Source organism: Callithrix jacchus, chromosome 17 (genome assembly GCF_049354715.1).
Source record: "Callithrix jacchus isolate 240 chromosome 17, calJac240_pri, whole genome shotgun sequence".
Classification (NCBI taxonomy): domain Eukaryota; kingdom Metazoa; phylum Chordata; class Mammalia; order Primates; family Cebidae; genus Callithrix; species Callithrix jacchus.
Window position 1 is genome coordinate 68,104,239 of NC_133518.1, and position 23,990 is coordinate 68,128,228.

At 36.3% G+C, this 23,990-nt stretch overlaps 1 protein-coding gene across 39 annotated transcripts in view; it reads left to right on the plus strand.

Annotated features, from left to right (window-relative positions):
* The window catches only part of RBMS3 (RNA binding motif single stranded interacting protein 3), a 1,216,467-nt gene that overhangs the window by 1,040,656 nt on the left and 151,821 nt on the right, over positions 1-23,990 (plus strand). For all 39 annotated transcript variants that reach the window (XM_078354431.1, XM_078354435.1, XM_078354437.1 and 36 more), the window contains one exon: positions 21,785-21,891. In XM_078354431.1, the coding sequence (XP_078210557.1) occupies positions 21,785-21,891 (107 nt within the window). The remainder of the gene's footprint in view (positions 1-21,784; positions 21,892-23,990) is intronic.

The window sequence follows — 23,990 nt, forward strand, 5'->3', positions numbered from 1 at the left end:
AGACTATGCCTCTCTTGTATGTTTTTTATTATTTGAGAAATAGTAAAATTAGAGGAACTGAATATACAAAACTATTTTAAAACTTGTCATTGAAGTTGGTTCAGAATACGATTTGTTTCCCAGTATTGACTCTGGACATGACTAGTGTATCTCGTTTAGATTCACCTTCGTAGAGTGTGCGGACCATGTACTGGACCTTACTCAATTTCATTTAATAGCTCAATGCCTATTTGGTGAATGAATGAATAACAACAATTAGTAGCGATGTTAATTAAACACTCCTATTCTCCACCTCTGTTTACTGGAAAGAATGTGTTTAGATGTAAAGATCTTTTGAGACTATTCTGTGGTTTCAAAAAGCTCATCAGGAAGTGATGTTTTCTATAATGGGAGTAATCTATCAAAATAGATGAATTCTAAAATTATAATAATTCCTGAAATTGTCCGGAGGCAACATCTGTTCTACATTCCTAAGTGTTTCCATTTTCTTGTTAGAAGGAAGAGACACAATCTGAAAACCAAGTCTAATTTTCCCAGAGGCATAAAAGAGAAGACCTTAGTAATTACTTGTCTTTTTCATCCAACCACTTAGGGTCTTCTTTTCTTATTTTTGCTAATGATTGCAAAAAATGAAGATCTCCACAAGGAGAAAATGTTTTCCCTTTAGGATGGCTGTTCTTAGATTTGAGTTACACTTTTATCATCTACACATTTTTGCAATATTTTATATCGGCACAGTAAAATGATGCTCTGAGGTGAAAACATTTTTGAGCTTATTTTAAAGTTGCTGTTTTCAGTTCACCATTCACATTATTGTCATTATTTATTGCATCCTGAGACCAAATCTGTTTTAAAAAATGTTTTTCTTGCATTTTGGATAAACTGAATAAACAAAGAAATCTACTTTTAAAACTTGTCATTGAAGTTTTCTTTAGAATGTAATTTATCAGTATTAATTCAGATCATCCAGATATAGACAGGCCATAGACATTTGAATATGTGGCCAGTGTAACTAATTTGAGCCCACCTTTTTAGAGTACTTCTACCACATACAAGACCTTATATGATATGATTTAATGGCCCAATAAATATTTATTGGATGAGTAATGGTAATTATTATTATTATCTACAATACTTGCAAGTCTTTTGTCTTTTAATCAGATAAATTATTATAGATTTATTTAAAACAATTCTCACCTTGAGTATGCAAAATACATACTCTACAAAATGTTCCTTTTACTATGTAGTTTGCAAATATACAAAATAGACCTTTGCTTAAATTTATATTACATATTTATTAAGGCAGTGAACTATATATTTTAAAAAATTGTTCTGCTTAAGGTGTACTTGGGAATAAACCATTGTACAAATTATTGCACATCTGAAACCACAGTGCATAACAGATTGTCTGCATAAAAATGCTAAGGAAGTAAACTAGGTGTGTTACCTGACTTAGGTCATAAATGTAGATCAGAAGATAAATATAGATTTTCCTTGTCAAAGTATGCAGCAGTTTGAAAATATCGGCTTCCTCATTTGGTACCTTTAGAACCAAGACTCACCAAGCACCATCATTTAGGCTATTTAAACATGTTTTCTGTATCTGGATTTCTTCACTTCTTCTAACATTATAACAGTGACTTTTAGAAGATAAGGAAGGGCCGGGCGCGGTGGTTCATGCCTGTAATCCCAGCACTTTGGGAGGCCGAGGTGGGTGGATCATGAGGTCAATAGATCTAGACCATCCTGGTCAACATGCGAAACCCCGTCTCTACTAAAAATACAAAAAGTCAGCTGGGCATGGTAGCGCGTGCCTGTAATCCCAACTACTCAGGAGGCTGAGGCAGGAGAATTGCCTGAACCCAGGAGGCGGAGGTTGCGTTGAGCTGAGGTCGCGCCATTGCACTTCAGCCTGGGTAACAAGAGCAAAACTCCGTCTCAAAAAAAAAAAGAAGGTGAGGAAAATACAAGGTGATCTTTTATGCTTATATTGCATCAATACACAATAATTCAAAGGAATTCTAGTCTTCCTTCCCCAACTCATAGATATAATTTATACCCTGAGATCCACAACTTCCAGTCACCCCCTTGGCATTTTGTAAGTCCAGGAATATTCAAGTCAGATTTAAACTTAAAACACTTAAAAAGTGTTATTCTTTGTTCATATGACAAAGTTAGGACGTTGTTGTCTCTGCTGCACACAGTTATTCAGAATAACTTGTGAAAAGGAGACTTTACCATCTATAGAAAATGGGGCCTCCAAGGACTCGATGGCAGGAGATCAGAGAAGAAAGGAGAACACCAGCCTTGAAGGCTTAGCTCAGAAGTAACACTTGTCACATTGGGTAGTTTACAGGCCATGGAGGCTTATGTTCATAAGGAAAATCTGGGAACATGGCTATTGGTAAGCACAGTCCTTCTTACAACTTCTAAAAAGCTTAGCGAGACGCCTGGCACATAGAATACCTCAATAAATGCTGTTGTCTTTGTTACCATCGCTATGAGGATTTTAGAGGGAGTGCAGGTGCATAGTTAAGAATCTGCCACGAAGTCTATGACTTTAGGTGAACTTTTAAAACTCTCTGAACCTTCATTGTAAAAATAGGTCTCCCCTCATCAGATTGTTATAGTGACCAAATGAAAACAAATGCAGCCATTTAGCGTGCCCCCTGAAAACATGGTTGTTTCATGCTACCATGCATTTTTATTTAATCTATCAGTTGATTAAACCCAATTAAATGCCTACATGTGTGTGTTTTTATTATGACACTGTTGTGATTTCCTGATTCATATTAACATGTACAAACTAATAAAATATTGATTTTTCTATTTGTGGCAAATATATTCCAATTATTAATCATTCATTTGATAGGTATTTCTTAGGTGACTACTGTTTTCTAGACGTTACAGATAAACAATGGACAACATATATGAGGTTTTGCTCTCACGATATTTGAATTCTGGAGCAGTGAAGAGGGAATGAGGCAAAAATCAAGAAAATCTAAATAAACTTTGTAATTTCAGATTGTAAGAATTCCTATGAATATATTCTAAAAAGGAGGATTTGGTTAAGACTGGCTGGTTAAGACTTAGATTATTATGGTCAGAAATGTCTTCTGAAGAAGTGATGTTTCAGCTGAGATATAAGTGATATAATGATATTTGAGAAGAAAGTGTTCCTTTCTGGCAGAGGGAATTCCAAGTGCAAAGGCTCCAAAGCAAGAGCACTTTAACTAGTTCAAATGTAATTAAAGCAAAAGTGAGCAATTGGCAGAGTTGTCAGAGATGAGATTGTAAAGATAAGAAGTGACCTTTTTGTCTATGAAAAAAAGTTTGATTTTTTTTTAATATTTGATGTGGAACTATTGAAGGTTTTCAAACAGGAGAGGAATGTGATCTGATTTTTGCTTTGAAAGATCATTCTGACTATGTATGGAAGAATGATCTTTATAAAGAACAGCCCCTTTATAAAAGGGACCATTGCAGAAGTCTGAAAAGAGACAGTCATAATTTTGAATGAATTGTGTAGGGGGGTGGAGATGGACAGAAGTGAAAGATTTGGGATGTATTTCGAACGTAAAATTAATATCTTTTGAAGAAGGTAGGTAAGAGTTTAGAGCTGAAAGAAGACTAGATTTTGGGCTTGAGCAACTGAGCGAATGGTACTGACATGAAGCCTGGGGGAAGAATGGGCTGTTTGTGGAATATCAAGAGTCATACTTTGTTACTTCCAGATACCTCTTAAACATTTAACTGACTGTCAGTCCTATGCAAATCCTTTGGCCTTTCAAATAATATAATAATTTTAGTTTAGATTATATCTATTTTTGAATGACTTCTTATTATGAATGCTATTCAGTAATGAGATGAATCAATATATTTTCTTTCAGGTATTCTGTTGCAAGAAAGGTTAAAGATTCTTAGTTTAGAAGCTCATAAATACGCTCTAAAAAACGTGACAGAATTTACAAAGATAAGATAACATGTATAAACTAATAAATTTTCCTTATAAATCCAGGTAGATATATTTTACCTCAGAGTCAGAAACAAAACAGAAGAATTTCACTGATAGTTCATCCAAGGCCCAAAGAAATTGATTAGCCAAGAACAAAGAGTAGTTTTTACTAATAATAGGTTTGGATAGCTTCCTTGTTTTAAAAAGAACTATGTTGTGGGGTTTTTTCTTCCCCTAGTGAAATAAAATATTAGAGTGGAATTTTCAGTTAATTAAATAGTTTGTTGCATTCTACCACATCCATGCCCATCTGATATAGTACCCAGGAAGCAGTCACAGATGCAAGGGGCACACGATAACAAGGTAATGTAGAGTAAATACATTTGTCATTTTTGCAGAAGCTATTTACATGACACAGCCTTGGGAAAGCCTGCTTGGGAGACATAAATGGATGAAGCTTTTTAAAACGATGAATTAAATGTGCCTTTTTTTCTCAGTAATGTCCAGTAAAATAGTTTATATTGAGCAAGAGATCTTCTTTCCTGATCTAAGACATAATGTGATACAAGAGGTACATTGTGTGGATAGTTAATATGATGCACATTTGTTTATATGTAACTTCTGCAAGGAGATATTAACTCCCAAGTCCTGGAATCTTTCTTTGTGCTTACTAGTTATGACTTTGTAACCCAGGGTCAGAGTTCCAGTTTCAGCACATAAAGCTCTTGCCTTTGGCAGCTAAAGGCCTGTTATTATGGGCAAAGATTAAAATTACCCTAGGCCAAGATCTGTGATTTTCTATATTAAGTCTTGGGACAGTTCCATAATGCAAGTAAAGTGAGGTCTCAGTAACTCGTTTGAAACTATTTTTCTCATGAAGCAGCCAGACTAGTCATTCTGTTAAATTCAGTAAAAGGGATAAGGGATAAATCAGGGCTGCTCTAGGTTTGCGTTTTAAATGAAACCTCATGAACCTACACAAGGGAATGTGGTTCTTCCCCTTCATATTTTGTGGAGTGCTGGGACACCCATTCTCAATGCAGAATAGAGCCAACACTTCGTTCACCTTTTTTTCTAGATATGCCCCTAAGTTTCTGAATGAAGGAATTAATTCTATTATTTCTCAGTTGCTGTTGGCCATTTAGAGAGATAGGGAAGGAGTGCTCATAGAAGTTCTTCCCTTCAAAGGCAGCCTATGTGAGGTCTCACATAGCAGTCAGCCAGCGCAGCGCCCCTGGACAGTTGAGCATAGATGCATTTACAGGATCTTTCTCCAATCTGCCATGAGTCATTTTCCTTCCTTTGCCTGTGCTGTACGAACTATCCCATTTAGCCACCACATGCTCCCTTACTCCATTAGAATTCATATTTAGCATCAATCCAGAGGTCTGTATTTGGTCTTTTCTTTCACTTGAATCTTATGTATGTAGTTATGATATGCTTTACATTTTGTCCAGGGGTAACTATAGTTTCGAGAGCAACTATAAAACTTGTGGAACCCAACAAAAAAGTCCAGAGGGTTAAACAGTCATCTAAGACTTAGCTTTTTAAATCTTCACATATCTGTGTGTTGCTTTAAAATGCTTCAGCCATGGCTATTACTAAAAAGTCAAAATATAACAGATGCTGGCGAGGTTGCAGAGAACAGGGAACACTTACAAACTGTTGGTGGGAGTCTAAATTAGTTCAACCATTGTGGGAAACAGTGTGGCAATTCCTGAAATACCTAGGAATAGAAATACCATTAAACCCAGCAATCCCATCCGTAGGTATATACCCAAAGGAATGTAAATTGTTTTATTATGAAGAAACATGTATGCATATATTCATTGCAGCACTATTCACAATAGCAAAGACATGGAGTCACCCTAAATGCCCATTGATGACAGATTGGATAAAGAAAATGTACTACATATGCACCATGGAATACTATGCAGCCATAAAAAAGCATAAGGTTATGTCATTTTCAGGAACATGGATGGAGATGGAGGTTATCCTTACCAAACTAATGCAGGAACAGAAAGTTAAATACCACATGTTCTCACTTATAAGTGGGAGCTAAATGATGAAAACACATGGACACATAAAGAGGAATAACAGACAGTGGAGCCTCTCAAAGACTGGATGTGGGGAGGAGGGAGATGATTAGGAAAAATGACTAACAGGCACTTAGCTTAGTACCTGGGTGGTGAAATCATCTGCATTACAAACCCCCATTTCACAAGTTTATCTATGTAACAAATCTGCACATGTACCCTTGAATTTAAAATAAAAACTAAATTAATAAAGCTTAATATTGGTAGCTATGTAATTTTTCTTTAAAAAGTTCATCTGCTTTTTAGAAATTATAATTTACATCATATCTTAAGCTCCAATTTACTTTCTAACTATTCGTATATATAACAAGCAGGGGCACATTCTGGCACATCTGTTCTCATATTTTAAAAAAGGAAAGGGGTTCTCTCTCCTGACCACATAAAGTCAGTTTCTTCAAAATCAAATTCTCATGTGAGGAACCAGGTAATTAATTCTAGATTTGAGACACCTTCAGGAGACCTTCTCTCTACTCTGCTAAAGGTCTCAGAATGTATCCAGTATTAAATCAGGAACAGTTCACCAACTCTAGTTGGAAAATGTTTCATTTCATGGCCACAGAGAAAGGAGGGCAGATGTTGACTTGACTGTTAGCTAACTTTCTTTGAGATAATCCAAAATGGAAAAGGTGAAGAATGGTTTTACTTTGCCATTTATATTACCTGGCAAATTTGAGAGTGTCTCTCATGGGCTTTGTCTACAAGAGCAAAACAAATCAAAGAGCTTTATAGTAATGTAGCATATTTAGGTCCTTCCACAAAGTCAACCCTGGTAGAACAGATCATAATCCGTATAAAAACAAAGCTCCCTTTCTTACCACTTTAAGTTTTATAGTTTAAAATAGAACCTTTGAACTCTCATCAATTCTAAAATGCATCACTGTGAAGCCTGCAGAGTTTAGATCTATTTTCAATTAACTGTACTATTTCTATGCTGGGAATAAATGAGAGGCATGGCTCCAGGAAAATGGTCCTAAAAATAATAATTTTTGTATGTGTCTCAATAATATTAATAATATCTAACATTTGTTTTGTGTATTTCCATGGTTCATAAAAGTTATTCCCCTGTTTACCTTACATAATACTATAAGTTACTCCCCATTCAACAAACATTTACTACATGATGCTGTATGCCAGATTTGGGTTAAGTGTTCAGTGTAAGGTCATATAATTCTGTGAGTTCAAGGAAATTTTACGTTGCTAGTCTACTTTTACAATGAGTAAGTGGTAAAACTGAGGTGTGAAAATTACGTCCATTATCAGCAAAAGGATCATATATATCAAATCCTCTACAAGTCTTAATTTATGAGAACTGTCTCAAATATGACTTTTTCCTTTAAGGAAAACTTTTACAGATTCCTAGATGGTTAAATTTGACTGCTTCTACATGTTTTAAATCTAATCATTATATGCCAATATATACATTATGTTTAATATAAAATATTTACTTCTTTGATTATGATTTTTTTAAGTAAAAAATGAATATACTGTCAAGCTGCAATTACTATATTTAGAATATATGCAACATGTGACTAGCCAAATTTGCAATGATCTTTCAGAAAATGGGGGAGAGATTTCTGGGCCTATTTTAGGTAAGAAAGCCTTCCTGAGAGACTTTTTTTTTTTCTTTTTTTTGAGATGGAGTCTCGCTCTGTCACCCTGGAGTAAAGTGGTGTGATTTTGGCTCACTGCAACCTCTGCCTCCCAAGTTCAAGCAGTTCTATTCCTCAGCCTCCCAAGTAGCTGGGATTACAGGTGCCTGCCACCACGCCTGGCTAATTTTTGTATTTTTAGTAGAGATAGGGTCTCACCATCTTGGCCAGGCTGTTCTTGAACTCCTGAACTTGTGATCCCCCGCCTTGGCCTCCCAAAGTTGGGATTATAGGTGTAAGCCACCACCCATGGCCCCTGAGAGACTTATTAAACATTAAAAGCTTCATTCAGCAATTTGGAGACTCTGATTATGCAGAGATATTTTTAAAACCTGAAAGATAAATCCAATGTCAGACTGAATTAAGTGCGGTCTTAGATTATTCTGCTGAGAGGGTGCTTTGCTGTTGTCAAGTCATAGGACAATTATCAGGGAGTCTTCCACCCTGGAAAATAAGTAAGCTTGCTAAAATTGTGCATGTGCGTGCATGTGTGCATGTATGTGTATGATCTGCATTCTAGGAACTACATTATTCTTGGGGAATACAAAGATGAATAATGCAGAGACCCTACACTCAAGAGACATTTAAATTGTAAAAAAAAAAAAAACAGGCATATAAATAAATGAGTGAGCTGAGGTATTTCACAGATGCCAAATTAAAAGTGTGTATAGTAGACATACAAGAATAAATGAAATTGACGTGTAATTTAAAAAAATTATTTAATGTCTGGTTTGCTATTAGCAAGAATATTCTTTAAGAATTAGGACTTTTTCTATTTTATTCATTACATAATCTTTCATGAATATCACAATACCTGATATATAGCCTCATGTTTAAAATGAATTTTGAATGCATTTCAGGCAAGGGTGAATAAATAAGTTGAATGTATTAAAAGTTAATTAATAATATTATCATATAGGAATTTGGGGGGTGGGAAAAGAGATTGGGAAATATTTTTTGAAAGTGATTAAGTAGGAAAGGAGAGAAGCCAGTTCAGACAGAAGGAGCAGCATACACGAATCTGGGAGAGTGGGAAGAAAGGTCTCAACCCTTTTTGAGCAATGCTGTATGTGGAAAGCGAAATGCACACATTTAGGTAATGACATTGGATGGCCTTTTGTATTAAGGAGTTTGGACTTTATCCTTTAGGTGTTCATGTGGGTAATTAAAGTAAAATTTACACTTTAGAAAGGTCTATGGATACTGTGAATTCATATAAGATACCTTTATTACTCACTCCCAATGCAAAACTTAGTACCTATCTAAGATAAATATGGATTTCTGGACAGCTCTTCAACCTTCCCCTGGGGTAGTCTAGCACGACACTAGTTTATCTCTTTGTTTCTATAGCACAGATAATGGGTATTTTATTTTAGAGTCATTTGTATGCATTGTCTTTACACTAAACATCTTCATAAGCGATGCTGCCAAGTCATTTATTCATTTTTTTAATGATTGCTTAGATTGATTTATCCATAGATGTTTACGGCACAAATGGTCTTTAACACCTCCTTGAAAAACTCAGTTTCTAGGACCTGGATTACATTTCTATTGTATTGATTAGTATGTGATTCAGGTTACATGAGAGCACTCTTCAAATTTTCACAGTTTCAGTACCTTGACTCTTGAATTAGAAAAATTCCATCTCAGGTCATTACTCCTGTAAATCTTTTACCTACTGAAAGTGAGCTTCTAGCTGTTGCCTCTCGCCTTGTTAACTCATACCTACGTGGTAACATACAGCTTTCACTTTGAAACCAGAATTGTATTTATTTCTACTAACTGAGTTCACTGCATCCTGGGAATTTTTTCAGCCTCTGGCACAGGAAATATATGCTTAGGAACAGCATGAGGGAAATTGAGACGTGTTTTCTTGACCTGAGTTGGAGTTCAGTCTAAGGGTGTGTACGTATTTTCTTCCTCGGTGGAGAATCCTAAGTGAACGCTCTCCTAGAAAGAATCCTGATGTTTTACATTACTAGATGCCTTTCTTTCTACCCCCAGCCACACCCCCGCCCCCGCCCAGGCCCCCATTTGTTTTTTCCTAGTGTGGTTAACATGAGTTTCACTTGAAATTAGAGTTATGTCTGGGATTATGACTTGGAATTCTTTCTTGTGTTATTTTGTTTCCTTGTCAAGTAGGTTGGCTAATTGTATTTGCAAGTGGAAATGTGGGGACACTATGCTCTTAAAAAAAAAAAAGATTATGCCCTTGCTCTCCAACTACTTTACATTTCATTATAGAAGTAATATTAAGAAGTTATTTTGTCTGTCTACATTTATTTAATAACTTGATCAAAGGATAATGACGTGTGTATTACCCTCAGCCACTTGACAGGACCACTGAGGTAGACACTAGGCAATGGTGAATAGGGCCAAGCTCCTGGCCACAATCAAATCAAATTCTCATAGTAGTGGAGAGGAACATGGAAATGCATGGAAATTTAATGAGATTTAGCTCATCCCTTGTTGATGAACATTTATAAATTATGGTACATCATAATTATGCCACAGTACTAAGCAGCATTTCATGATATATGCTAATATGGAAAATTCTTCATATATAATTAAGGTAAACAAAACCAACAAACTAAGCAATACTACCATCTTTGGAATTAAAAGAAGATAATTAAATAAACAAATTAGTAGGTATATGTAGTTATGCAGTTTCTGAAAGAAATCATAAAAAGTGGGGGGTTTTAAAGAGGTATTTTTATTTTTAACCTTTTTATAGTTTAAATTTACTAACTTTTTACATGTTCTTTTTTTCTTTAAATTCAATTTTAATATCAAAGGTATCGTACTGTAATATTATAACAGCATTTTTCTTCTTTGCACCTCTTTCTAATAAAAAATGCCATCTTATATATAGCACAGAGTAATCCTATAAATAGAAAATACAGTATGCAAAGGGCTCTGTCAGAGGAAAGTGCAACACTGTGGAATCAAGGAGGAGAGAGGAATGAGGCAGGATCAGAAAGGGTTCATCTTGTTCCATAAATAAGATTCTTCTAATTTCAAAGATGCTTCATCTTAGAAACTTTTTTCTTGGTGCTTTGCCTTCTAGTCACACAAGTTTCGCTAGACTGTAGTTACGTCAATCAACTGATGTTTCTTGGAAATGCTGGACCTTTCCAAGTCTTGGTGTCGAAGCATTGCCTTCATTCAGCACTGATGATGTTCCAGCCTTTTCCTCAAAAAGTGAACCTGATTTAACTGTCTCTGAAAATTTTATGTCCCATCTACTTGAAACATTACCTTTTCCACTTGAAACAATAGCATTACATTATTCTCCTTCGTGGGAGGTTGTTCCTTTTAGAACCATCTTTTTGTATAGGAAAGGAATAATCAGAGAATTGTTAGAAGTGTATTTTAAGGATGGTGACTTAGTATTTAAAATAGAGAGGAGATCTTGAGATTATTATTTAGGCCATAATATCGTTTGTCAAAAGGGGATCTGCTGTATGTTGTTTTTAGGCAAACAGCTATTTTCTGCTTTATCATCACTGTGGGGCATTTTCTATCTTGTAAGTTTATTTCACCTAGTAGAGAATTATATATAAAACTAAATATAAGCAGTGATCCATTACTGAGGGATAAAATTAGGCATGTACATGAAAATTACATTTTTTCAGTGTATGCTATTAACTTTTGATTTATTGCCTCTTTTTAGTTTCTATTCCCTTACCAGTTTTTGGTCTAAATGATAGGCATAAACATGAGCTTGACACTTATAAATCTAACCCAGGTGATTTGTTTATTCTTTTAAAACCATTACTAGAGGGGCAGCATAAATTTTTTAGGAGATCTAATTGGTTTCCTAGCTTTCATTTCTAATTTAACCTGGCCCAGAGAACCACTGTAATTGTATTTTTGTGAGTACTCAATCTTCTTGCCCCATTCCAAAATGATAAAGTTAGTCTTAAGAACTGCTTAAACGTCATTCTCTATTCCTTCTGATGGTAAAGAAGGTAGAAAGTAAGCAGTTGGAGAAAGCGTTCACTTAAAAATCAAGAGAACTGCCGGGCGCGGTGGCTCACGCCTGTAATCCCAGCACTTTGGGAGGCCAAGGCGGGGGGATCACGAGGTCAAGAGATCGAGACGAGACCATCCTGGTCAACATGGTGAAACCCAGTCTCTACTAAAAATACAAAAAATTAGCTGGGCATGATGGCGTGTGCCTGTAGTCCCAGCTACTCTGGAGGCTGAGGCAGGAGAATTGCCTAAACCCTGGAGGCGGAGGTTGCCGTGAGCCGAGATCGTAGTACCATTGCACTACAGCCTGGGTAACGAGCAAAACTCCGCCTCAAAAAAAAAAAAAAAAAAAATCAAGAAAACTGATTGCAACTTTACCACCAACTACCGCAAATTAGCTTGCAATTTGTTGAACTTTTATTTTTATTTTCCTTATTGACATAATAAAGAGTTTGAATTAGGTAAATTTTATGGTAACATGGGAGACAGGATCTGTGTGCCACTCAGAATGGGATTTTATTACAACCAAAAATTACATACCTAGTTACATCTCCCTTATTATAGTACACAAAATGCAATTAAATACTAAATTGGATGCTAAGAGTCAAATGAAAATGTAACCAAATATCTTCCTTTGCCATATGCAGGTTTTCTAACTCTAAAATATATAATTCTGTGTTGTAACTTTCAAGTAATTTTTGCCATGTAAATTGTGGTTTAAATTTAAGGCTTGCTAGCTCTGTATCTAGAAATAAATACATACACACATATGCATGGGGGGCAGGCACGCACACCACACACATGTACACACTCTGGTGGGCATTAGAAGTCTATCATGCCTAGGGCACATGTGGAAAAGGAAGTGGACATTTTCTACAAAACTTTTTGCAAACATTTCAGAAGACTTATTTTGTCAGATCTTACTGGATATAACAAAAAATAGTGTTTTGGGATAAGTCAAAATAATTAAAGGCATGGGTTCCAGCATACAGTTAGCTTCAGACACTTATTTCTAACATTTTTCCATCAATATTTTTTGTTCCAAATCAGTATAAACTACTTCTGTTTGCATTTGGAAGGATCGTGGAGTGTTGGAGCAGGTACAAAAGGAGTTCTAATTCTTTGTGGCAAGGCTGCCAGTTCTCAACACCAGGTCTAGATGGCCCCAAATGTTCTTAAAGCATTTGACTAAATCTTATCATTGCATCCATCTTCCTAATTTATGTTTTCATTTAACAAACACTGATTAAATCTTGTGTTTAATTCAGAGTAAGTGACAGTTGACTTGTTTTCCATGTGCTTGTTCATGATTTGGTAGTTGGCATGGGGTGGGAGGTGGGGCATATATGTAAACTATTGTTTCAAACTCCGTGTGGAATTGGATGAAGCTCGAGGATGTTGTATGACTAGTGCTGGAGGTTGATATCCATTCTATGCTCTACAAATGCCTATATGCTTCTATTATAGCAGCCATTGTAATCTATTTGAGTTTTCCTTTTACTTGGCTTTCTCCCCTTCTTGACTGTGACCATTTTGTCAGGCGCAAAGTCTAGAGTAATGCCAGTATTTTTCAGTACTGTATATATGTGGGTTAAAAAAATAAATAAAATGCTCCTCAGCCAGGCGCGGTGGCTCACGCCTGTAATCCCAGCGCTTTGGGAGGCCGAGGCGGGTGGATCATGAGGTCAAGAGATCGAGACCATCCTGGTCAACATGGTGAAACCCCATCTCTACTAAAAATATGAAAAATTAGCTGGGCATGGTGGCGTGTGCCTGAAATCCCAGGAGAATTGCCTGAACCCAGGAGGCGGAGGTTGTGGTGAGCCGAGATCGCGCCATTGCACTCCAGCCTGGGTAACGAGTGAAACTCCGTTTCAAAAAAAAATGCTCCTCAGTTCCATTATCATCCTTCACTTAGTATCATGTTCTAATCCGTTAGTATGAACAGCTTTTTAATGTGCAAGTCACTCAGAATATTACAGGAATAGTTTAGAGAAGAGATTTCATTTGTTTCATTCTTTTAAATTGAGAAATAATTTATATTCTTACAATTTTTCTTTAAAGGTAGCTCCTGGTTCAAAAATTTATACCATTTTTACATATAATTTTTGAGATTCTTTTTTAAATTCCTTTGTTTTATCTACTCTTACACTAAGATTTTATAGACTCACCTTGAACAAACTGCTTCTATAGTCATTTCCTTCTCTTCTCCACCCAGCTCCTCCCACTCTTATTGTTTTTCCTGAAGTAGGATTTATAATCCATCTCAAGTGAGGAATTTTTAAATTGAATAAACTACCAGACCAGTAAAGTTATAGTAATAGAGACATTTAAAACCACCACCACAGTCCAATACAAACACTAGAATGACTTAAATAAACTGAATGTTAAAATTAAAAATGTTCAACCTCTCTAAGGGAAAGCAGGAATTCTGCTATTGATATATTAGATATCAATGTCTTCTCTTCAATAGGAGATAAAAGAACTTACTGACTTTAGTGACTTATCAAACTGCATGTATTTCAAATTGTAATCAGAAAATCAAAATAAATTATTATACCTTGATTTTGATAAGCAAAATTTTTGTCATTGTTTTGCTTGCTTGCTTAAAACAGCAAATCCTATCAGCTATCTGATCATTACATCAGTTTATGCATTGTATGTTGCAGGTTGAATACAAAGTTTGGAAGACTAAAAATATTCCACTAAGCAACCAAATAGTAATTACTCCTTCATAATTACTGTGCAACTTTATTGCTATGCATTGTTATAATTATATTTTAAATACTCCCCATTTGCATGATAGACCATAATGTCTTCTAGCACATTAAAGTCTGTGGCTTATAACGCATTCCCACTTCCACAAAGGACTCTTCTTCATTCAGTCTCTATTTTAACTACTGTTAAAAGAGACTAAACGAAAGTAATTGGTACCATAATCCTGCAATAAGAAAACTGTAAGACGTATAATATTTCTATGCCACTGAAGTCTCTAATTATTCAGAGCATTTCGTGTTTAACATTTAACATGCATTCCTCTTTCCATTACAAACTCAGTCATAACCAAAACAGTCCTTCTCGAATCTTAACATACACAGCCATTACCTGGGGATCTGGTTAAAATACAGATTTTGATATAGTTGGTCTGGAAAGGGGCCCAAGAGTCTACATTTCTAACAAGCTCCCAGGTGATGATCCCATTGCTGCTGACTCACTGACCTTACTGTGACATTGCTTTCATGTATTATCTATAACTAAGTGCAAAATACTGTTAACAGGGCACACACACCCACACACACATTACACACATACATATACACATAGCAAACTTCACTCCAACCTCTGCTATGATGACTTTCTACCCTCAGAGCTGGTAATTAATTGCTACTGTCAAAGGACATATTTAACACAAAGAGAAACAGCATTCAACCTATGAAATGCAGCCAAATACACACTAGATAATATCACTCTGAGCTGGGATAGTGTCGAAGAGGGTTTCCTTGTCATTTGCCAGATGGAGGCATGTGTGTGCATGTGTGGTGGGGGGAATTGGGAAAAGAAATTCCAGGCAGGGAGGAACTGAACTTAGAAGTGACGGGAGTGAAATTAGCCAGCTGTAGTGGCATGTGCCTATAGTCCCAGCTAGTCAGGAGGCTGAGGCAGGAGAATCATTTGAACCTGGGAGGCAGAGGTTGCAGTGAGCTGAGATCCAAGATTGCGCCACTGCACTCCAGCCTGGGTGAAATAGCAAGACTCCATCTCAACAAAAAAAAAAGAAAAAAAAAAGGAAGTGACAGAGTTGGAAACTACTCATGGTTGGAAGGATACTAATAAAGATATGATTAAGGGGACCAATTCTTATTCTCTAATCAAGGAATTTGGATTTTATCTGAAAAATATTTAGGAATCACCTAAGAACTAGATGATTATGTGAATTTTAATTCACCTATTCTGCTAATGTTTTCTCTGCCACTCTCAATGAAATATTTCTCTTTGGGAAATTAATCTGAATTTGACTCCCAAAATGTAAGGATAATATGGAAATATATTCTTTTTCTCGAAATTGTATATTTGAAATTTTATTTCTGAAATTTTCTTAAATGTATCTAGTAAAACCTTGTGGTTGTATCTGCCTTCCATTATAATCATCTTAACAGAATATTATTATCTTAAAATTAGTAGGATCAGATGTTTTAACTTAGCACTATTAGTAAATATACATAGGCCATTATCAACATTTATAGCCTAGCTGCTTATGCAGATCCCCAAATATCAGGGTGGCTGATATTTGAGATCTTTAAAAACTGTAAAATTTATGAAGACAGTTCGCAAAGAGATCTCAGTTGAAAGCTAAGAAAATCTCACCCTGTGACTTTTAAATTTTTTCTTAGTGTTAAAAACAATTATTTGAAAGCTCTCTTTTAAAATAATGGAAAATTTATTTTAAGGTAGGCTTGAAGTCCAGAATCTCATACTCTTTATATATTTGATCCTTGGCAATCTACAACATTGTTATTTGGTAATATTTATTTCAGGGATGCTTCTGCTAAATATTTACATGCCAATCAGTAGAAAAAAATATTATGGTAAATAACTCATTTAGACCCTATTTTCCCCCCAATACTTCCTCCCTCATTCCATAGCTTCCCAGGTTCCACAAACTTAGCTTTTAAATATGTATGTATGTATATGTGTGTGAGTATATATAAATATACATATATACTCCAATTCTTTTGTATAAATAAAAGCATATGTTATATATACATTTCTATTTATAATACATAATTGTTTATGTTATATATATATATATATATATGTTTGTGTTTATAACACATAAATGTGTATAATACAAATGTTTAAACAAGGGAATCGGGAAAGACCTGCCTTTTTAGGTATGAAACTATAGATATGGAATTGTTGTAGGGAGAGGTAATGAAAGGTAGAGATGTTCTCTTTTAATGAGGAAGGATTTTCTGGAACTTGGCTCTAGCAACAGTAATTATTGAACATTTTAAAATGGGATCTGGAAAAGGGAAACCCCAGTGAAATCTATTGCTATGTAGATGGCCCGATAGTTTTTCTAGTAGTAAACTACAGCCCTAATGGATTTAAACTGCCAATAGGACTCTTGCAATTGAGTGGCGAAATAATAGTAATAGTGATAATGATCAGAAACATCAACCACAAAGGAACAGGGAGCATTCATCACAGGCAACTTCAGGTTAGCACAGATCATAGTAACATGACATGCATCATACCCAGGAGGTAATGAAAGCCCAATTCTGGCAATGACTCAGGAAATGCATCTAGTGCTCTAGTGGCCAGATGACCCAATGACAAGCTACAGCAAACAAGAACCATTTTAGAAACACGGGTCTTCTCCATGAAGACATCTTTTTGTTGTTGTTGAAGATAGTTGCAAATTCTGTATGTTGATGAAGCCTCTCTGGGGTGAAAATGGAACAGAGCTGATGAAAATAAAGCTTAATTAAACACTCGAAACTCTCTGACACTAAGACATGACCAGGTTTCACAGTTGATAGCTGGGAAGCAGCCGATAGAGATTCTAATCAATAATGATCTTTGCAGCAAATGGATTCAATATTTATTTATATACAATACAGTCTTTTAAAAAAAGATCACAACAGCTCTATGAAGCATTTAATATTATTCTCCTCATTATATACATAAGAAAAATGAGTTACAGAAATGAGAAAGAAAGAAAGAAGGGAGAAAGAAAGAAATTTTGCCTAGCATCTTGTAGCTAGTATGTAAAAGAGCCAGACTTCAAACCCAGGAAACTGGTACCTTAACAATTAAGTGCTGCCAAAGTGATAAAGCCTATGGAAGTATAAGCCTGTAGAAGCTACTCGAAGAGAAGTCATATTCTAGACTATTAGAACCGGGACTATCCTATATGCCTTAAAAGAATCATTATTAGGGGACAATAAGGAGAACCCTGCCTCAGAGAATAGAGCTATGTCTCATAAAAACCATTACTTAGAGATCTATAAAAGGTATAAGTTAAATTTTAAAAAATGACCATTTACAACTTGGAAAAGAAACTCAGAATTTTCTGTAGGCACTGGTCAACGTGTTCTTGAAGCGTAAGGCAAGATAAAATCTGGAAAATATCAGGAAAGGTTTTAGCAACAAAATAAGCAAGTTAGTCTCATTTAAAATATAAATCTGATGGTAACAGAAGCCTTGTGATACTGAAAAACAGTATGGGGACTAAGGAAAGGAGTGAAAACATGCTCTTCACCTATGAATTAGACAACTAAGAGGACACTCAAATTCGATCTCATGCCAAATTGGGTCACTGATGACCCATCAGGCATGGACTGTAGGACATAAAAATAAATATGGACACAAAAGTTCTGATGTATGAGCCAATTCTGCTTATTTCGACACAATACAAATTGTTATGACAAGGTATTCTTTTCCTTAAGGATGATGCCTAGCAGATAATGCCTGATTTCTAATTCAGGATTGGTACAACTGCACTTAGTGCTTTAGCTGCTACTAGGTTTAAATCCCAGATGTGTGACCTGCAGCAAAGCTACTCAACCATTCTGAATCTCAGTTCCTTCCCGGGTAAAATAGGGAAAAATATTAGTTGCCTTATAGAGTTGTAGTGAAGATTAAATGCAATGATCTATGTAAAATGGAAGCCCTTGATAAACTTTAGCCGATTATTAACACCAAATAGTTAAAAAAAAAAAAAAAGAAAAGAAAAAAGTCCTCTCCTTGGATAACATTACTCGGTTTAAAGAAAAAAAAGACTATTTTTGGCCAGGCGCGGTGGCTCACACCTGTAATTCCAGCACTTTGGGAGGCCAAGGCTGGTGGATCATGAGGTCAAGAGATCAAGACCATCCTGGTCAACATGGTGAAACCCTGTTTCTACTAAAAATACAAAAAATGAGCTGGGCATGGTGGCGCGTGCCTGTAATCCCAGCTACTCAGGAGGCTGTGGCAGGAGAATTGCCTGAACCCAGGAGGCGGAGGTTGCAGTGAGCTGAGACTGCGCCATTGCACACCAGCCTGGGTAACAAGAGCTAAACTCCGTCTCAAAAAAAAAAAAGACTATTTTCGAGTAGAAAGAAGCTTCTGACTGTTAAGGATGATGGGTATGTTCATTTTCTTGACAATGGTGATGGTCACACATAGGTATACACATATGTCAACACTGACAAATTGTTTACTGGGAATATGTGCAGTTTATTTTATGTAAGTTGACTCAATAAAGCTGTTAAAAGCAAACAAACAAAAAAGCTTGCCTGTGGGTGTCATGTGTGTGTCCGTGAATGTAGTTGCTAGGAAAATTTCTTACCGAACAGAGGCACACAAGGCTGACATCCCTCCTTACAAGAAATTGGAATTAGTTTCTTTATAGCAAGAAATGTAAGGTGCTTCTAGATTTATCTTTTGTGAGAAATTTGTACCACTGACAGTAATGAACACATACATTAGCATGTATGTACCTGAATCTTTAAAAGGGCAAGAGAGAAAATACAGAGAAGAATGATTTTACACGCAATATAAATATATAGTTTTTAAACCTCATAGGAAATTATATTACTTAGAGAATATTGGGATGCAGTGATTGCATTTGGCATTTAGGGTTCTTGTCTGGAATCATAATTTACAGTCCTTCCAACATAAAGGCAGTGACTATCTACAGGCATTCCGTGATGCGGTCTTTCTCTTGTGGGATTTTTCTGGCTTCACCCAAGTCACTGAAGTCAGAGTCGCATCAGAGCAGGCAGGGTGAGAAAACACTTGTGTTCAGCGAGGCAGTGCTATTTATTGAGTGCTCTCTCTATACAGAACTGTGTGCTCTGTATAGGGCAGGAATGACATTTTGTTTTTTATTTTTCTTGGTCAATGGTGACCCCTGTCTCTTTGAGTCATTTCCTCATTTCCTCCAGTACTGATAAACAGAACTGCTAATAAAGAGTGAGCTGGGAGGGTCTGACAAAATATTACTGCCCTTAGAGCTAAATGATTGTCAAATATTTATTTGTAGCTACCTGTTCAACTATATTATTTTTCCGCTGTTGATTTTAGAAACAATTATGGAATTCTCATTAATTCTTTAAAAATGTTTAACTTGACGCAGATAAGTAAATGCAAAGCAATCGAGCTGAGGGTGGGAATGGGGGAGGATGGATGTTGGGTAGACTGCGTCAGTTATCTTGCCACATATGAATTAATAAAGATTAGTGGCATGAAACAATAAAGATTTTGTTAGTGCACATGTTTGTGTGGTGGGCTCAGTTTGTATCACTGGGGCTTATATATTTTTTCTGTTGTTAAATGCAGGTTAGCTCTGTACCACTACTGGTCTTGAATGTGCTCGTTCACATGTCGGCGGCGGCTGACACTGGATGATCCAGTATGGCCTTGGCTGGGAGGTTAGGATGTTAGGGATGACACATCTTTATTCACATCTCATCCAACAGCAGGCTAACCAGGGCGTGTTCACATAGTGATCCACAAGACCAAAAGAAGCAGCTCCCAACATCTAAACCCATTTCAAGCTTCTGCTCATGTCTCATTGCTAATATCCCATTGGCCCAAGCAATCACATGGGGTCAGACCTAGAGTCACACTGAGAGGGCTCCGCAATACTATATAGCAAAAGGCAACGACACAGGGATGGGTAAAGAATTAGAGCCTTTAGTACAATTAATCTCTAGTAAAACACGTTTTTTCTAAGGAGTAACAGTTGTGCAGGGTGCTTATTTTAGTTTTCAGACTATAAACTGACAAATTAATATTTGGTTTATTCAAGCAGATTAACTAACAAATTAACCTTCCCATCCATATTAATGTATCAACCAAGTTTGTCAGGCCACTTTGGCTTTCATTTAATTCATTCATTTAAAAATATATTTACTGTGGCCTTGTGTGGTGGCTCATGCCTATAATTCCAGCACTTTCGGAGGTCAGGCGGGTGAATCACCTGAGATCAGGAGTTTGAGACCAGCCTGACCAACATGGAGAAACCCCTTCTCTACTGAAAATACAAAAATTAGCCAGTATGATGGTGGGCACCTGTAATCCCAGCTACTCAGGAGGCTGAGGCAAGAGAATCGCTTCAACCCAGGAGGTGGAGGTTGCCTTGAGCCGAGATCATGCTATTGCATTCCAGCCTGGACAACAAGATGGAAACTCTGTCTCAGAAAAAAAAAAAGTATATATATATTATATATATAAATATATATACAATATATAAATATATATATATACACAGTAATAACAAGCAGCAATTTGCCAGTCAAGCAGGGATGTGAAGAAGAATATTAGTACTTAGAGAATAATTTTGCCCTGTTGGCTTCAAAAGATTGTCATTTTCCGATGTAATTGTTGGAAGAGGAGTCCAAATATCAGTTTTGGTCACTTTCTCTTAGCAAATACATTTACCTATGTCATATAGGACCACTTCAAGCAGTCTGGAACTCAGCAGTTACAGCGATATTTTTTGGCTATATTTTTATCATGTGGTTTCACTTAACATTCTAATAATTGTTCTCTCTGGGATTCTGACTAGATTTTATTGGGAAATTGGAGTGAAAAGGGTTGGGTGGAGCATCAGCTTCTAGCCTTTTAGAAATTACAGAGGACTAATTTTCAAAAAGCTAATTTGATTGCAGTTAGCAAAATGTCTCTCTTTTGAGAAAGAAACTCCTAATCATCTCTTTCCAAAATTAAATCCTTCAATTTCTACAGTGCAAACACGGTTGCTTTGAGAAAGAAATATTTATCCACATATAAATACCGATTACAAACATGTTTCTAACATTACTGGAAGGGCCGGTGCTTGCCTCTTCACTTCTAAAGCAAATTCACATTCTGCTTCAACTGATTATTTTTTCAACAATATTTGTTATATTCTTTTATGATCTGCCAGTACTTTTTTGAAGCCCAGTTAGTTAGAACAGCGGCCAACAGAGCTGAGACTAAAAGAAGGCCAAACATCTCTTCAGAAGCAAGATGTTACTTCAAAAGATATTTATTACAAAGCACTACTGTGAGTCACATCATCACTTGTTTTTTAAGGGGGGATTTCTTAACGTAGAATTGGTTTCTTATCTTCCCAGCCCCCAGTGAGCCTTTGCTGTGCAAATTCGCTGATGGAGGACAAAAGAAGCGACAGAATCAAAGCAAATATACCCAGAATGGGAGGCCTTGGCCCAGGGAAGGAGAGGTGAGTCCTGACCGACAACATTTGCTCTGAAATTCAGCGGTAGATAGCCCTCAGAAGGTAGCAGGGCAGACATGTGGCGCCATGATGAAATTAGGTCCCATGGAAAACCCAGTGTCTTGAAGACAAGGCAAATGAGCAGCCCTATGTTAATGAAATTACTTGAGAAGGAGTAGAGGACTTCAAAATTAACCTCATTTCTGCACTACAGTAAGTCTTCTGTCTTTAACCAACCTTGTACCTGACAGGAACTCAGTGAGATACTTACCTACAAAGAACCTGAAAGGGACTCAGTGACATACCTATGTACAAAGAATTGATTTCTAGTTGTATAAATAGGTATAAAATGAGGGTATAATTACTTAATAAAATATTCTCAGTGAAATCAATAGTGAGAGTGGAATGCTTGTGTTTTGAAACAGGCAAACACAATTTGGTTGTTTTTCATCCTGCTACTGAGATGATTTACTTGCACATGTATGTATATTTATGCATATTCCCATATGTTCATAAATGTTCTATTATGTTTTTTATTTATATGTATATAATAGGATATTATCTATTGGTCAAAAAGGAGGAAGAAAACTTGAGACATACAGCATTTTGCTTTCACAACAAGGAAAAGCACTGAACAGCTCACTATCCATTTATCCTCAACACAAATGGGTAGAAAAGCCAGCTTATGGATCCATTCCCTCTTAGGAATGCGTTCTTTTCATTACTTTTTTATAAGAAGACAAGGAAAAGGTGTCTGAGCTTCCATGAGGTCTTTTCATTATTTGTGAAATGGAATAGAGTTGTTTGAATGACTTGAACAAATGCCATTTTGTACCAAGGCCATAATTTCAACAGAAGAGCTTTATTTAGTATTTCATTCAAAGCACCTACTTCATCCATTTATCATTTAAGAAGCATTGTACTTCATGCAGCATTTTACACTTTAAAATACTGACAGAACAGTGGCAAGAAAGAAAGGAGGCTGGATTTCTTTTCTCAGCAAAACCTTTAGCCGTTTTTCAGTTTCTGTTTCTAAGACCATTGTCTGTTTTGAGTGTTTTCATGCAGGTCTCAAAACCCCTCTTAAAGGTTGTGTTATGTTCAAGTACTATATAATCTGTAACTCATTACATTAAGGCTTGAAAAACAAAATCATCATGGAGCATCAAAAGCTAATAAAAAAGACAAGAGTTTTCATAGTCTCAACTTTAGAAAAGCAGCGGGTATTGTGTTCAAAAAAGAAGGGGGTGATATATGTGTTTTTAGCATGGAGTCCAGCGCATCAGCAGATAACCCTACTGGCCCCAAAAGACAACTGAAGCCTGATAGCACTCATTATCACATGTCCCCTACCAAACAGCCATGATCTAGAAAGACTCATTTGACATTTTAAAATGTGGTTGGATAAAATGCCTGCGATCGAGATACCTTTGGATCACAGACTATCATCACAAAGCCCTGAGACTCAATTAGCAACTTGTCATAATGACAGAAGCTTCAGTTTCTTTCTCCTTAAGGAACTATAATATTGCCTTCATACAATAGATGGCAATTGCAGCAAGACACTTCATCTCAGCATCCATTTCTTCAAAATGGAATCAATAAATACAAAATGGAGAGTTACAGCTGCCACCTGGCTATTGCATATAGAATCTAAGACTTTGCTTCAAAGCATGATAAATGCTGTATGTACTATGGTGTGGAAGCATTGTGGCGCTGAGTTTAAGACCCAGAGGAACTTATAATTTAAATATAGGTTTTCAAGGTATATTCCTAATCTTTGTTTTCAAAAGTTGATTTTTAAGAGCTACACATTTTCCTGTTGATCTATGAAAATCAAGGGACCATAATAAAATTTATCTGTGACCAATAAAATATATTCCAAATACGGCCGGGCACGGTGGCTCACACCTGTAATCCCGGCACTTTGGGAAGGCCAAGGCTGGTGGATCATGAGGTCAAGAAATGGAGACCATCCTGGTCAACATGATGAAACCCCTTCTCTACTAAAAATACAAAAAATTAGCTGGGCATGGTGGCGCATGCCTGTAATCCCAGCTACTCAGGAGGCTGAGGCAGGAGAATTGCCTGAACCCAGGAGGCGG